The sequence below is a fragment of the Ceratotherium simum genome, chromosome 3, assembly GCF_057802395.1.
Source record: "Ceratotherium simum simum isolate JZ-2026a chromosome 3, ASM5780239v1, whole genome shotgun sequence".
Taxonomy (NCBI): Eukaryota; Metazoa; Chordata; class Mammalia; order Perissodactyla; family Rhinocerotidae; genus Ceratotherium; species Ceratotherium simum.
In genome coordinates, this window is record NC_141902.1 from 58216711 (window position 1) to 58233765 (window position 17055).

The 17055-nt window shown below is 35.5% G+C and overlaps 2 protein-coding genes and 1 non-coding gene across 8 annotated transcripts in view; 1 reads left to right on the forward strand and 2 right to left on the reverse strand.

The window, feature by feature from the left end:
- The window catches only part of CSNK1G1 (casein kinase 1 gamma 1), a 196623-nt gene that overhangs the window by 104490 nt on the left and 75078 nt on the right, over positions 1 to 17055 (reverse strand). For 4 of the 6 annotated variants that reach the window (XM_087428422.1, XM_004421683.3, XM_014780816.2 and 1 more), the window contains exon 1: positions 13240 to 13423. The exons of 1 other annotated variant lie outside the window; for it this stretch is intronic. In XM_087428422.1, the coding sequence (XP_087284548.1) occupies positions 13240 to 13420 (181 nt within the window). In that variant the 5' untranslated portion in view covers positions 13421 to 13423. Of the gene's footprint in view, positions 1 to 13239; positions 13424 to 17055 lie in introns of those variants that run through there. One more of the 6 variants, XM_087428425.1, reaches the window with a different exon arrangement.
- Positions 1464 to 1570, forward strand: LOC147917578 (U6 spliceosomal RNA). The gene has a single exon (XR_015551832.1). It is a non-coding gene; the product is annotated as a U6 spliceosomal RNA (small nuclear RNA).
- Positions 13626 to 17055, reverse strand: part of PCLAF (PCNA clamp associated factor) — a 92415-nt gene continuing 88985 nt past the window's right edge. Inside the window, exon 6 of the mRNA XM_004421685.3 lies at positions 13626 to 13640. The gene's annotated coding sequence lies outside the window, so the exon portion shown is untranslated. The remainder of the gene's footprint in view (positions 13641 to 17055) is intronic.

Genomic DNA, 17055 nt, shown 5'->3' on the forward strand with positions numbered 1-17055 from the left:
TGTGGTTTTGATTTGTAATTCCCCAATGACTAATGATGTTGAGTATCATTTCATGTGCTTAATGGCCATCCCTATGTCATCTCTGAAGAAATGTCTATGCAAATCTTTTGCCCATTTTTAAATTGGATTACTTGTCTTTTTATTGTTGAGTTGTGAGAGTTCTTTATATACTCTGAATACTAGTCTCTTATTAGATATGATTTGCCAACATTTTCTCCCATTATGCAGGTTGCTTTTTTACTTTCTTTATGGTGTCCTTTGTAGCACAAAAATTTGTGTTTTGATGAAGTCCAATTTATTTATTTTTTCTTTTGTAGTTTGTGCTTTTGGTGTCATATCTAAGAATCCACTGCCAAATCTGAGGGCATGAAGATTTACCTTTACATTTTCTTCTACGAGTTTTATAGTTTGGGCTCTTACATTCAGCTCTCTGATCCATTTTGGGTTAATTTTTGTATAAGGTATGAGGTAAAGGTTCAACTTCAATGTTTTGTTATGTGAATATCTAGTTGTCCCAGCACCATTTGTTGAAAAAATTATTCTTTCCCTATTGAATGATCTTGGCACGCTAGTCGAAAAGCAATGGACCATAGACTCATACCTGGATTCTCAATTCTATTCCATTGATGTATGTCTTCTAATTCCAGTACCACTCTGTCTTACCACTTTTGCTTTGTAGTTAAGTTTTGAAATCAAAAAGTGTTAATCATCCAACTTCGTCCTTCTTTTCCAATATTGTTTTGGCTCTTCTGGGTCCCTTGCAACTATACCAATTTTAGGATCAGCTTTTCAATTTCTACAAAGAAGCGAGCTGGGATTCTGACAGGGATTGTGTTCAATCTGTAGACCAATTTGAGGAGTACTACCATCTTAACGATATTAAGTCTGATCTCTGAATGTGAATGTATTTCCATGTATTTAGGTCTTCTTTAATTTCTTTCAACAATGTTTTGTAGTTTTAAAAGTATAAATTTTACAATCATTTTGTTAAATTTTTTCTCTTTTGATACTATTGTAAATAGAATTCTTTCTTGATTTCATTTTTGGATTAAACATAGATGCTTTTGTATAATAATGATTTGGACCTCTTCTCTCATGATCCATTCCCAGAAGCATATCATGTCTTTTAAATAGAAAAGTTTTAGTATCTCTTTTTTATTTTATTTTATTTAGGCTCTTTCATATTTATTTTTTTTTTATTGTGGTAACATTGGTTTATAACATTGTATTAATTTCAGATGTACATCATTGTACTTCTATTTCTGCACAGTACATCATGTTCACCACCCAAATACTAAGTACAATCCATCACCACACACACATGCCTCTTAAACCTCAACTAGGGAACTCTTTTACATAAATGAATTTTCCAGATAAGTGACACTCCAATAAAAAATGAAAAAGAAAAATCACTTACAATGGAAATGTTTCTAAAGTTTCAGGTTTCATAAAGAGAATATCTGGTGCTTCCTTTGGCAGCATATATACTAAAACTGGAAGAATACAGAGAAGATCAGCATGGCCTCTGTGCAAGTGTGACACACAAATTTGTGAAGCGTTCCATATTTTTTACAAACTTCCAGTTATAAAATAAATAAGTCATGGGGTTGTAACGTACAGCAAGGTGACTACAGTTAGTAAAACTGTATTGCACATTTGAAAGTTGCTAAGAGAGTATATCTTACAAGTTCTCATCACAAGAAAAAAGATTTTTTAACTATGTATGGTGATGGATGTTAACTAGACTTGTTGTGGTGATCATTTTCCAATATACGCAAATACCAAATCATTACATTGTACGCCTGAAACTAATATGCTTTATGTCAATTATACCTCAATTTTAAAAAAATTTTCTAAAAGAAAGAATATCTGATTTTTCTCTTGATGAATCTGGTCAAGATGAATAATAATTATATTATACCACTTGAGTGACACCTTTAGGGGTTAATCAAGTATATAAGGCTATTCTGCCCAGACTGCTGTGCTTTGTGTAATTTGTCCCCTCCCTTGCTGTCACTGTCAGTGATCATTTCTTGATATATGTAACATCTTCTCCTTCTCTGTCCCTACTCTATTGAAGACTAAGAAAACTAAATAAGCTTGTTAGAAATGCATATAAAATAAGAACACAGGGCTTTAAAGTAAAAGACTGAGGGTCTAAAGTACAGGAACTCTTGGGTACATAGATCCTAAGACATCTATTTTGGCTACTAAGAAATTTTTTATCTTTACTGCTGTTTTGGTTTGTTTCCTAGTCCTCAGCTTTGTTCCAGAGAGACAGAGTTTGTTAAGAAAAATGATACTATATGCAGTTTTACTATAATATGGCTAAAAATTTCAGCAAATGTAATTTACAATTCTAATTTACATTAATGTTAACTTATACTCTATATAAATTTTTGGGAAAACTACTACATTTAGCCTTGACTATTCTGAAATATGAATAATTTAGAGCAGAATAAAACTGTGGAAAAGTAATTATACGTGTATCACTGATGTGTAAATTTCCTGCCAAATATATATAAAATAAAACTAATTTATCCAGTAAGCTATAGAGGAAGATATGTTATATTATAGAGGAAGATATGTTATATTTCTAATAACTATCTTCATGAAAATGTTTATTGTGTTATTTACTTATAATAACAATAAAAGCTAGAAGTAACCGGAAACCCAATTATATGGTAATAGTTGTGGTAATCCACTTGAAGAAACAGAATGTAGCCATTAAACTTATAACCATGAAGATCACATAGCAATTTAGTAAATAAAAAAGAAAAACCCCAAAGTATATCCAACTTTGTTTATATCAAAGTACATAACATATGTGTACCTGTATAAATATATACATATTATACACATACACACAACTGAACAAAGACTTTCCTCTAATTTTCCATGATATTACAATTCTGCCTACCAAAAACAAACAAACAAAAACAAAACAAGCTTCATGAATTGGAATTATCCTTAACTTCTCTAGTCTGAATGTTCAAATCCAAACAATCTATTATTTTGACTAATACATCTAAAGTAGTTTATAAAATAAAGTAGAAAAAGTGGCATTTCAACTTCAAAAAGACATGTGAACTTTTTAGTTTCACAGTACAAACATTAGCCTAAACTACCTAGAAGAGTCCTTTAATCAAAGAAATACTTAGAATTACTTAAAATCACAAAGCATTTACTATTTCAGCTTTTTACCATCCAGACAAGCTGGAGGAACTCCCACTATTATTCTTTAGATATCAGCACCACTGGACAAAAAGATTGCTCCATGTTTTTTAAATACAGAAAAAGTAAACCTTTTGTGGGGAGGGGAAGCCAGATCAAAAGTTCTAATTAAGTTATGCTGGGTGGGGGGTGACATGTAAGTCCTTCCAAGTATTTTTTATTGCCTACAGAATAAAGTCCAAAATCTATATCATGGCCCACAGCTATTCAAAAACAGGCTCTGCTCACATCTCTAGCCTCACTTCCCACTGTACCTTATTTAAATAAAAAGCTAAGGGTAGAATAAGGTACAGTGTTTATAACATCCTCCACTTCAAACTTACTCATTTTCAAAATATACACTTTGCAAAATTAAAAATAATTAATCAAAAATTGATTATTAATTAATTAGCCAATGCTTTCCCTCCTCACCTCATAAAAAAATCCCTGAAGATTAAAGGTCCATCACAGAAACTACATAGTGTTACTTAAAGAAAAGATCATTGGCTATCATTTTATACTTTATTTATATTTCTTTTTCTTGTAATAGGTAATTATATTAAATGCCAATGACTATCATCTTTGGTATTAGCTATTTATTCCCATGTCCTTTTTCTTTCTTTCTTTTTTTTTTTTTGTGAGGAAGATTGGCCCTGAGCTATCATCTGTTGCCAACCTTCCTCTTTTTGCTGAGAAAGACTGGCTCTGAGCTAACATCTGTGCTCATCTTCCTCTTTTTTGTATGTGGGATTCTGCCACAGCATGGATTGGTGAGCAGTGCATGGGTCCGCGCCCGGGATTTGAACCTGCGAACTCTGGGCCGCCAAAGCGGAGCACGCAAACTTAACCACTATGCCACCCAGCCGGCCCCACAATGTCCTTTTCAACCTCTTTTTTTCGGCATGTGGTATTTCAACTGCACTCTTAACCAGTAAGTGGTGAGATTACGTGGTATATATTGGAAATATCTGTTTAGAGGTCCCAGATCTGGGCTCTATTTCCAACTCTGTAGCAAGCTAGTTTATTTCACCTTGACCAACTGATTTAATTTCTAACTTCTCTATCTTAGAAACGATGAAGGGGGCCGGCCCTGTTGTGTACCGGTTAAGTGCGTGTGCTCCGCTGCTGGTGGCCTGGGTTCGGATCCCAGGGGCACAACAACACACTGTTTGTCAGGCCATGCTGTGGTGGTGTCCCACATAAAGTGAAGGAAGATCGGCACGGATGTTAGCTCAGGGCCAGTCTTCCTCAGCAAAAAGAGGAGGACTGGCATGGATGTTAGGTCAGGGCTGATCTTCCTCACAGAAAAAAAATAAAAAATAAAAAAATAAATGATGAAGATTTGACTAGACAATGCCAAAGTTCCTCACAGGTCTAAAACTTAAGCAACTATTACTTTTGGTGATCTGGACTTCATATATCTATTAAATCAGTCTAAGTTACCATGAACTTTTTGGGAACCAGGTCCCACTCTCGTCTCATACTAAACTCACAGCCATCTTTTTTCCTGTAACTGTTACTAATCTAGTGGTCAGATCCGAAGTTGTATAGTAGGGTTCCTGAATCATGGTCAGGTCTTTTGTTCAACTCATTGCTTATTTAAGATGATGAATCTTCTTTTTTTTTTTATATAATTTTATTTATTTATTTTTCCCCCCCAAAGCCCCAGTAGATAGTTGTATGTCATAGCTGCACATCCTTCTAGTTGCTGTATGTGGGACGTGGCCTCAGCATGGCCGGAGAAGCGGTGCGTCGGTGCGCGCCGGGGATCCGAACCCAGGCCACCAGCAGTGGAGCGCGCGCACTTAACCACTAAGCCACGGGGCCGGCCAGGATAATGATGAATCTTGATTATATTAACCAGTCGGTGTATTAGCTGCCCCACCTCAAGCACTGTGTTATGTGAGGATTTCAATTTATGGTTGAACTGGATGGAACCAAAAGACAGAGCTCTACTGTTCAGCATCAGTGATGACAATGATCCATTCACTAATTCTCTTTGGTGAAGGTGGTTAAAACAACTATAAATCTACTTAATTATCTTAACAGCCAGCTCACATTTCTGTATGTGTTGTTAGAATATCACAAAAGTCTGTGATTTTCTGATATAAAATGATACACATTTTATATCATAAAAATGTAAAATACAGAGACATCTGGTTTAACATGACAGATAAAATGTAGGCATTTAGCTCTATTCCTTTCCAAAACCACACTAAAATGACAACAGAAACAAAAAAGGACAAATAAAATAGTAAGGAAACAGCAACGAGAGATGTAAACATTTTGGAAAATGAGTAGTGAATAGTCAAATGGTAACCGACTTAGCAGACCTGAGAAAGCTGACATATACTACAGAAGAGGAATCTAAAGGCTGAGATTACCTAGTGATATTGACAGAAATTTTATAATTTTGTTGGAATGTGAGAGGAAGAATTAATGAAAAGTATGTAGGTAACTAAGAAAATTTCTTTTAAAATTGAGGTATTGGTAATTTTTAATTCTGAGAGAAGGTAGGAAGGGGATATATTACAAAGGAAATATAATAATAGGGTCCTCATAGCTCAGCTGTGAACAGTATTTCCACAACCGTAACACTGAAAATGTAGAAAAATGGCTTAACCAAAAAGTATGACATTAGTATATCGGGAAAATGTGGGGAGAATAGTATGTGACTGAAGATGGTGTGTACGAGAAAAAGCAATAAACAGTATCTAAAATTAAAAAATCAAGAAATAATAATATTTAGGAAAAAGGAGGTATCTAGAGGACATGGTTAAAAGAGTTGAAATGCTTCCCTGTAGGGAATAGGACTTTAAAATCTTTGTCACATGGTTATTTTCATTAAAATTAAATTATAAAAAATATATATCTATAGCATTCTCTTGCCCTAGTAACCCCAACTTCCAACTCAGGAAAATACTGGATTAATCTAGCACGATCTGCTCTTTGAGAGCCCACTACAGCTGGCAGTGAGCTCCACTTCCTTTGATAAGAGCTTTGCCTTTTTCTGGAAAAGTATGACCATAAGTTCAGACAGTTTTCTCCATAGGATGCATGATGACATCATGTAAATATTGATTCTAAACTCTCCTCATAATCAAATCCATAATCATCTGAGTTTTGTAGCCCTGCTCAACAAGTCCAAACTAGTTTAGCAATCCTGGAAATTTTACCATTAACTTCTCCTGATTTGCTAGCCAAAATGTCAATGCATAATCCCGCAAGCATTGTATCTGTGACACTTCTATAATTACCATATTAACATTACGCAGACTGTACATCACTGAATGTGGTTAAAACTGTTTACTCCTACTACTTTTTGATGGATTATGCTGTTGACAAAAAGAATTCTTCCTCAAGGTCTGTTAAATCAACAAATTATGCTTGAGTTAGAATCAACAGGGTGCAATTCCAAAAGAAATTTAAACTATGATACTACTAGAAACAAGAATTTTGTACACATTTATGGTTTTTCCAAGAAAGTTAAAATGTATTATTTCTGGGGTTATAATTTTAAATTGAATCCTTCCACAACATACTGTGGAACCACAAAAAATAATATAATCTGTTACACACCTGTGAAGTGGGAACATAAACATCCTTTACTCTGGGGAAAAATATATTTTGTCAGGTCTAGAACTTACTTTTAAATAGTTCAAAAACACATACACGCAAACACACACTTATGTACACACATACATATCTCCAAAGAGAGAAAGCACATGGGACAAAATATTAACAATTAGTAAATCTTGGTGATAATATATTATGGATATTCACCATCCTATTCTTTTTACTTTTTTATAAAATTTTGAAAATTTTCTTCACACAAAGTTAAGAAAAATTAAAACAAAAATTTAAACAATGTTTTGTATTACGTATACAAACCAAGTGTTCACTATGTATCAATCACTGTCTTAGGTGATTATATACATTATCTGAATTATATCTCCACAACAAATCTGTAAGGTAGATAGTATTATTACCCTTATCTTACAGAGGAAAAAAAACAAAACTTGAAAAGGCAATCTGACTCCAGAATTCTTACTTTTAATCCCCTGGGGAAGAGAGTAATGACATGACTTCTAAAACTTGTTTTAGTTTGTTCCATCTGCAGACCCTAAAAATTAGCAAATTTATATATAGGAAAACCTTAACAATGTTGTAAAAGCACAATATACCAGTTTTTCTGTTTCACTGACTGGCTTGGTTTTTGGCTGATACAGACTTAGTTCCATTTGTTTAAAATGCTAAGATTTCCTAAGAAACTATGAATAAAAAAATAACATCTGATTTTACAATGTTTTCACTTTCAACTAGAGAAGAAACACTTTTAAATCTTACGATTTATTTTAAGACCATATTCTTTCAGATGAAGGATTTTCAAAATTTTTTAATGCAGCAGAACCTTATCTTTTAAACAAAGTATATATTATGTGATTCTTTCCAGGCCTGACTCAAGAGAAGACTCAAAACTTAAAAAAAAAAAAAAAAAAAAAAGAGTCCTCGGGCCAGCCCCGTGGCTTAGCGATTAAGTGCGAGCGCTCCGCTGCTGGCGGCCGGGTTCGGATCCCGGGTGCACACCGACACACCGCTTCTCCGGCCATGCTGAGGCCATGTCGCACATACAGCAACTAGAAGGATGTGCAACTATGACATACAACTATCTACTGGGGCTTTGGGGGAAAAAATTAAAAAAAAATAAAATAAAATAAAAAAGAGTCCTCAAAATATTCCCCACGTTTTTCAATTAATAAAAAAAAAAAACCTTGCAGATCTGCTTCCACTCCATCGTGTCCTCCTACCTTTTATCCACTATCACCCTTCATCACTCAGTCTTTCCCAAATCTTCAAAATTCCCCTTTCTATTGAGGTAATATACATAGGTAAGACTCCATAAAAATAATATTTCCATTGAAAAATAGGCAAAGGCCACAAAGAAGCAACTCTTAAAAGAAGAATATAAATAAATGTGTAAAGATGTTTAACTTCAACCATGAACTCATACACATTTAACAAGATACCATTTTCCCCTATCAGACTAGCATAGATAAAAAGATTCTTGATAACATTCGAGGTTTTTGAAGGGGTAGGGAAACAAGCCCACCACCACACACACACACACACACACACACACACACACAGTAAATGGAAACTATCTTTCTGGAGGGCAAACTGACAACGTGTAATAAAATCACAAATGCCGTGCACCACATAATGACGTTTCGGTCAACGACAGACTGCACCAGATGACAGTGGTCCCATAAGCTTAGGTGTGTAGTAGGCTATACTATCTAGGTTTGTGTAAGTACACTCTATGATTGCAAAACGATGAAATCGCCTAATGATGCATGTCACAGGACATACCCCATCAAGCGACGCATGACTGTATGTATAAACTTTGACTCAGAAAGTACACTTCCAGGATTTATCCTAAGAAAATAATCAGCTAAGTTTGGACTACAAGGATGCATTACAAGTGTCTACAAGGATGTTCAGTGTAGTATTATCCATAATATTAAAAAACAAATAATTTATATGTATATTAAGACTGACTAAATGAATTACTGAATAACTACAGATACTAAAAATGAACGATCTAGGGGGCCGGACTGGTGGCGTAGTGGTTAAGTTCATGTGCTCCACTTCGGCAGCTCGGGGTTCACGGGTTTGGATCCCAGGTGCAGACACACGCACCGCTTGCCAAGTCACACTGTGGTGGCCTCCCATATAAAGTAGAAGAAGATGGGCACAGATGTTAGCCCAGGGCTAATCTTCCTCAGCAAAAAGAGGAGGATTGGCATTGGATGTTAGCTCAGGGCTAATCTTCCTCACCAAAAAAAAAAAAAAGAAAGAAAGAAAGAAAAAAATGATCTATATTTAAGTGGAAATGATGAAAAATTCATGTTGTACAAAGTGATAAAAGAAGGTTTATAGCACAACGCAACTGCATTTCTAAAATATGTCCTGATATACATTTTAAAATTCTGGAAAATTAAGTTAATTAAATAAAAATTAACACTTATTTTTAGAGACACTTCTAAAGTAGAATTTTAAATACATTTTTGGCAATAAGCATGTTATTTTCTTTTTTAGAATTTTCCTTTAAAGTATATGTTTTGCTTTTTTTTCTCATTACAAAATACACGTACTCATTTAAAAAAAAGGGAGGAAAAAAGGGAGAAAAAAAGGAAACTTCTCAGAAATACATAAACAGAAGTGAAAGACGAAAGGCAATAATTAATTAGCTTTCTCCTGCTTAACGTCAAGGTGCAATGCTTTGCTTAACACCCCACCTCTCTAGAAACTCCTCTTTTGGCTTTCAACCTCTGCTCTGCTCTTTGAGAATCCCTTAAATGCACCCTCTTCTCCCACTCATAACAAGCTCCACAGGCATCATCTCATCATCCATGATTGCATGTTCACTGAGACCTATATGGTGACGATTTCTTAATCCCTGTCTCAAGCCTAAACTTACGTCTCATATTCACATTTCTGCATATGTGCTGTACACTCCTCAAAGTCAATATATTCACAAACTCTATCTATCTGCCTTCCCAACTGCCTACTCTGGTCCTATATTTTCCATCTCCATTAAAGGTTTCCTCATTTATTTGGTCTCCTCACGCTGGCAAACTCAGTCATCTTTGATCCCTCCCCTCAAATAACTGGTAAACAAATTCTGCCTATAGTCTACTTCTGAAATTTCTCCCTAATTCATCCTTTCCTCTCCATCTCACTGCCATTTTCAGAGTTAAGAGCCAAGGCAGGCCCAGCCATTTCTGACCTGGACTATAAAGCCAAACAAACATTTCTTAAGTACTCATTATATGCCACACACAGTAAAAGAAGTTGAGAAGATGAAGATTAATAAAGCAAAGTACTACCATCAAGCATATCTTGAGGTAGAGAGATGGAATAAGATAATACAACGTGACAAGTACAACAACTGGAGCAAAATCCACAAGATGTTAATCTCTTTCCTATCTGATCTAATCTTACAACTACCTGAATTATCTTTCTAGAATACAAACCAGATCATGTCACTCTTTTGTTGTAAAACCCTTGATGATTCTACTTCATTGCCTACAAGGTAAAGTCAAAATGCTTTGATACCATGCAAACACTTCACAAAAAGGTCCCAATCTACCTAATAGCCTCATCTATTACTTCACACCCCATAATCCAGTCATGGATTATGCTCTGATAATATGCTAGGCACTTTCACAACACCTAGTGTTTGTGCATCCTGCTGCTGGAGATGGGCCCTTTTTCCTTGGGCCCACCAGTGGAAGTTCTGTCCTACTCTTAATCAAATAATACTAAGGACAGAAACTATACCTTGTTACTCTTTTTATCTTTCCCAAAGTCTAGCAAGATAGTAAATACTCAAGAAATGTTTGTTAAATGGATGATGGGGTGGAAACAGATCTGCAGAGAATCAAAATGTACTCATCATTACATTATTTTTTTGGTTCTCTGTCTAGAATCCAGGGGTCTACCTAAACACTAAGGCCACTACCTATCACCCCACCCCACCCCCACCCCCACCAGGAGCCCAAAGGAGCCCATGTTTCTTTTCTCCCCTCTTCCTAGTCATCTGGCTATCCATCCACCCATTCCACAAATAACAACAGTAAATAATAGACAGAGAATCCCTGACCTCCAAGGGGCTTATATTCAAGTAAGGAGAGACAATTAACAGATAAACAAATATATAAAATCATTTCAGATAGTGACCAACAGAATGAATAAAATAAAGCAGTTTGATGGGACAGAATGTGGCTAGGGGAGAAATGTGCTATTTTAAATGGAGGTGGAGGAGAAGTCACAGGTTTCCCTGAGATGGTAACACATAAGCTGAGGCAAGAAGGATGAGAAGCTCCAGCTAAGCAAAATTTGGGGAAAAAATTCTGCAGGCAGAAGGAAGTGTAAGTGTAAAAGCTCTGAGGCAGAAATGCACTTGGCTATATGAGAGACAGAAGACAGTATGGCTAGAGAAAGAAATGAGTTTGGAGAAGAAAGCATGACCTTGTAGGCAGTAGCCTTAGTGGAGGCCTATCTGCACCTGCCTTGAGTTTGGAATTTCCTAGTTTATATCTTCTGCTGTCTGCACAATTTTCTACGTACTAATATCAGAGCAAGAGAACAATGGAATGGGGTATATGGCACACCCTATTGTTAGGAAGACTTCAGTTGATTCTGAAAGTACCTCTTCTGGTTTCTGTTGATAAAAAGTATTCTTGGCTATAATGCCATAACAATATGGCCCCATGGCTAATGAAAACCTGATAAGCACACAAGAATAAAACCACTGGAAAAGAAAGACAAGTTCTTTCTACTGCCTATAAGACAAGTCAAAATGAGAACTACCAAAATTATCCTAGATTCATGAGAGGAAATAAAACAAAAACACTCTACTACTCCGAAAATATACATGGGCTACAAATTTATCCTTTTAACTGAATGGATTTTTCCATTCCCATGTAAACTTAAAGATCATATAATACAAATCTAGACTTAAGTAATTAAATAAAATAGATTTCCAGTTTTCACTCACCAAGATTTTTCTTTACTTTTATAGAAATTAATTTTATGATGTTTTGGGAATGCATGAATTTATATGCATTATAAACTGCCTCTCAGCAGTAATTTTGCGGATGTTTATGTCACAACCTATTTAATTCAGGTACTACCGTGATGTTAGAGCAAAGTCAGTACATTACATAACTGAATATTCACGAAACCAGCTGCTAAAGCAACTCAGTAGTTGCCAAGGAACTCAAGCAGTGTGAAATTACACATCTTACTCCTATTCTCAGTAGCATTTGCTGGCTTTGATAACCTGAACATGAACACATCACTAAATATAAAGAGCCTTTTATTATCTCAGTCAGGTATTAAAATCCCAGGCTGCCAGCCTTCCACTGATAAAAATAAATACATTCTCAGCATCCCTAAATTCAATTCTGTACCCAGTGATCTCTACCTAGTGTGGTGATGTTTCCCTGAATCTCTCTATGGGGGATTAAAGGTAAGATTTTTTCCATCTTCTTTTGCAGAATCATCAGAAGTAGCAGAGGTAACAAACAATAACCGTCTTATGCTCCCACACTCCCACACTCCCAAGGGCCAAAGTCTCTTACAATGGATCTTCATAATAATCCACAGACTCAATGGCTATTAAGAAAAAGAAAACACTTCAGCCTAAAAGGGGACCTCTTCACATTCTCTAAGCTGATGTCCAACTTCACACATTTTACTATAATCTTTCATTTTCTCTTCTCCATTTACCTAGGGAGGGCCATAAAAAAGTTTATAAATACCCAATGTAACTTCCTCCCAATTTCACATCTTCAAACTGGTTGATTTTATCATTATTCATCATCTCACTCATAAATTCATACTTGAAATAAAAAATCCATTTCCTCGGTTGAGAAATAAAGTTGTATAATTTCTCCCTGGAGTTCTAGCTCAATCCTGATGTTGGGACTTTCAGAAAGAAATGCAAACATAGATCAGTTGGCAAGCCTCTCTAAACAGGATATATATCCTTGCAGACTAAGTCTGGGTAATACTGAGTAAGGATTTACTCTTCCCTTATCAGAAGTAGAGTTTGAATTTAATAAGGCCTTACTCCCTTCTAAAAGTGTGGTTCAAGGACCAACAGCATCTACATCACCTGGGAATTTGTTAAAAAGACAGAATTTAGGCCTCTACCTCTTAGACCAACCAAATCAGAATCTTCATTTTATTGATATCTGTATGCAGATCTCCCTACATCATAAAATCTCAGAACTCGTGGAAAATTTAAAAGCCTATCACACATAAAGAGAGATCAACCTTGGATAACAATTAAAACTGATAATGACTATAGTCCCCTTCACAAATTCTTTAGTTCTTATAACAGGTCCTCCTTAAGAGAATTTCTCATAAAATTATAAACTGCTTGTCTTGAAACGCACCAAAGCTTATGATAGCTGCTGCTGTTAGAGGAAGCCACTCATGTAACCAAGTTCTTACCTAATCTGAGCTCTCCGAAGTTCCCACACCCTATCTTCTTGCCAACTCTGAAGTTGGGTCCCACCATAAGAACCCCAGAGGATGTTGAGGAGCCAGACGGTCGGGAACAGTGTGCACTCCTTTGTGCCATGGGTTTAGTTGTTCGTTGTCTTTCATCCTTCTCCCTATTAGGATGGTCCATGATCCTACACGACAGCCTCTGCACAACAAGTAGCCTCAGTCTGTATACCTCTCTTCAATACAAAAGTATGTCCAAATAAACCGTAGTCAGAGAAGAGTAACGGGTTGTTTTGGCACCATATTTATGTTTCTAATGTATCTCCAGAAGATGAAAAACCATTCATTAGTTCTTGTAGGACACGTAGTCTGTAGGTCTCAAGCATAGGAGGATATTTTGTAACCTAGGTAAAAATCAAGAAAACATACAGTTAAAAAGAAAATTTTAAAACAAACTGAAAAAGTTACCACTAATTAGAATGGATCCTATCCAAAAATGAGCAAAGTGGATATCTTCCTGAAATGGGTTTTGGTTTTATATCCTCCAGCAGTTTAGCCATCTGGACTAGTTATTCATCTTGTAACATAAGCTCAGTAGGCTGCAGATCATGGCAGCTAAGGGAACACACAAGACTTGAATATAAAATCCTTTCTTCTCCTACTGTACAGATGATCCAAAAGAAAGCTATCTGTTGGCTTTTTCATCACTGGCTAACAGAAAGATATGGTGGGGTTAAGCCTAAGTTAAATAAACTGAGGACAATTAAATGCTCTTCCTTTTAATTTGGATAGAATCTATCAGAAATGAGGCTACTCACTGTCCCCCTCCTCCACCCCACCATTTACCAAGCACTGACAGCAATCACACAATCCAAAACAAGTTACTGACTGACAGAGACTACTTTTATGAAGGACTTTCCAAAACTCTAATGGCACTAACTAGTCCTAGACTAAAGCTTTGGAAAGCTCAACTTTTGGTCTAGTTTTCAGTGTGGACTGAGTATACAATGATAGAATGTCTGAAGCAGATCCTCTGCACAATCCCAAAGTGAAAATAAAGTTGAGAAACAAAAAATCTTAAAGAAAAACTCACCCCTAGTGGAATTCTCCAGTGTCCTGACTCAGGACAAAGCCCAAGACAAAAGTTTACAATGAGATAATTTTGACACTATTTTTAATAATCCAGGTGTATATCCTTAACAAAAAATATTCTGTTATCACTAACCAAATACTAAATACATTCTTATGTTTCACTTTCATTAAGTATTTTCCTTAAAATTTTAAGGAAGAAGAGAACTAGAACAACTGCTTAGCTATTACTTACAACTGCTTATTGCATGCATATAATAAAGCAAAAATGTCTAGACTGTAAGCTTCTGACAGACACCTTTAATTCTCTACTACAGGGACGGGCACAAACCCATGAGCTGACTACAAATGGGCACATGACCCGAGAATATAATCTGTTTACTTCATTATAGTAGTTGAAATGTTTTTTATCTTTTCTGTTTTCTCTGCATTATTCAAACTGTATAAGCCTAACTTCCACAAAGCTAATCAATACAATACATTTCTCTGAATTTGGGAAACAATACACCTACATTCATAATGTTTATTCTGTTAAGGAAAAAAATCAGGGTGATGAGAAGAGGTCAGTAATTACTGGATTTCCTACATGATCAACATTATGAATTCATATTTCTCCTTATTCTTTCTCTTATTTCCAACCTAATACCCTCCAATTATTTTTGTTGTTTACCCAAAGTCCCTCAAACAATATTACTAAGAAAAGTGAAATAAAATTTAAGATGTTTTATTTAGATAGTCCCATATTAACTGGTGGGAGTGTGTCTACGTATGAGAAACCGTCAGACTATCCTTTCTTCCCTTATAAATTTTTAGGACAGGAAAAGAATGTATCTTAGCTTATCCAGACAATTTTGAGCATTCAACTAACTCCCAAATTTTCATAAGTTATCACTAGTATCACAGTTTCATTTAAAAGATTTGAAAATCTGTACTACCTTGTCTATTGCTCTTTTACTGTTTTTTAACAGATGGAGGTTATTTTTATAATGCTTGTCAATAACTTTCTCCATTGCACTTAGACTCATGTAACCTTAGGTGGAGTAATCAAACACAGCCCTCATTATCTATGTATACTTGCGTGTACGTATCAGAAAAACATACAGTACTTGCCAGATTAGAAATTTGTAGAAAGCCAAAATTCACATTCAGCTGGGAAAAGGATGTTTTTAACACCTGCTTATAGACCAGAACAATCACTTCACCTCCCAAAAACACGGCAAAAACTCACATTTAAAATATCAATTTTCGGGCCGGCCCCGTCGCTTAGCGGTTAAGTGCGAGCGCTCCGCTACTGGCGGCCCGGGTTCGGATCCCGGGCGCGCATCGACGCACCGCTTCTCTGGCCATGCTGAGGCTGCGTCCCACATACAGCAACTAGAAGGATGTGCAACTATGACATACAACTATCTACTGGGGCTTTGGGGGAAAAAAAAGGAGGAGGATTGGCAATAGATGTTAGCTCAGAGCAGGTTTTCCTCAGCAAAAAAAAAGAGGAGGATTAGCATGGATGTTAGCTCAGGGCTGATCTTCCTCACAAAAAAAATATCAATTTTCTAATCTATGCACGGGACATTAGCAGGGTCTAATCTAATTATGAAAGATGAATAATAATCAGTACTATTTTAAGCAGCACCTCTCATTTAAGAAATCAAATAAAATGATTAATTTTTTTAAACCCTATTTATCACCACCCACTGCTCAAAACTATTTTCTACTTCCCAATTACAAACTCTTTAGCTTGTCATTTGAGTCCCTGCAATATCAACTCCCTATTTAAATTCATGTATTAAGAAGCTACTACATAAACACAAGGAGCATCCATTTTTAGCCCTTATACCTAGAACAGCCTCTTAACTCTTCTGTCTTATGTAAGGCCTGACTCATATCCTAGGTTCTTGGGAAACCTTTTATAACCAATTCATCATTAACACTTGGAGCATCACTGTCTATACCACCCATTTGCCACTCCCATGTACCAGATTAAATCTCATCTAAATTCATTAGTGTTAAGACATAAGCTAATTAGAATTTCCATTTCACAAGGATATTAAGTGGTTTATTTACAGTTCCTAGCAGATAACATATGAAAAAGCTACCTCAAGAATCAGGTCAAATAGAATACCCAAAGTAACCATTAAGTTATACTTTAACCTTATTTTTAAAAAAATGGCTTCCAAGGACAGCAGTAAAAGACAAACTATATGCTTATATTATTTCTCCTTTTTTAATAGTTAAAAAAAAGGAAAAAGGAGAGAAATTATATAAATGCAGTAAATAGACGTTTATTTTTCTGGTGAATAAACTATTTGGCAGTCACTTGTAACTTATTTATTAAACATGTTAACGTTATGATGAATACGTATTTGGATTTTTAGAGTCATATCAGCAAGTTCCTTAAGAAGCCTAATTCTAGTAGTTTCTATCAATTTAAGCATACCTGAATTAGAGGAAAGATAAGACATTTTTAAAAGTATGACACTCCACATATTCTTTGTAATCAAAAGTTATAGTTTATTTCAGGAACTGGTTTTATCCTGCCCAGAAGGCATCACTCTATCATAAAGCCCCACTTAGCTACTGAATAAAAAGAAATTTATACACATGGATTTCTTGACTGTGAAATTATAAGAGCTCTCTAGCATATTAAAGAGTTACTGCAAATAGTAAAATCAACAAATTCATTTCATCAAACTGTGGGTGGGGAACTACTGCCACATCTGCCTGCTTTAC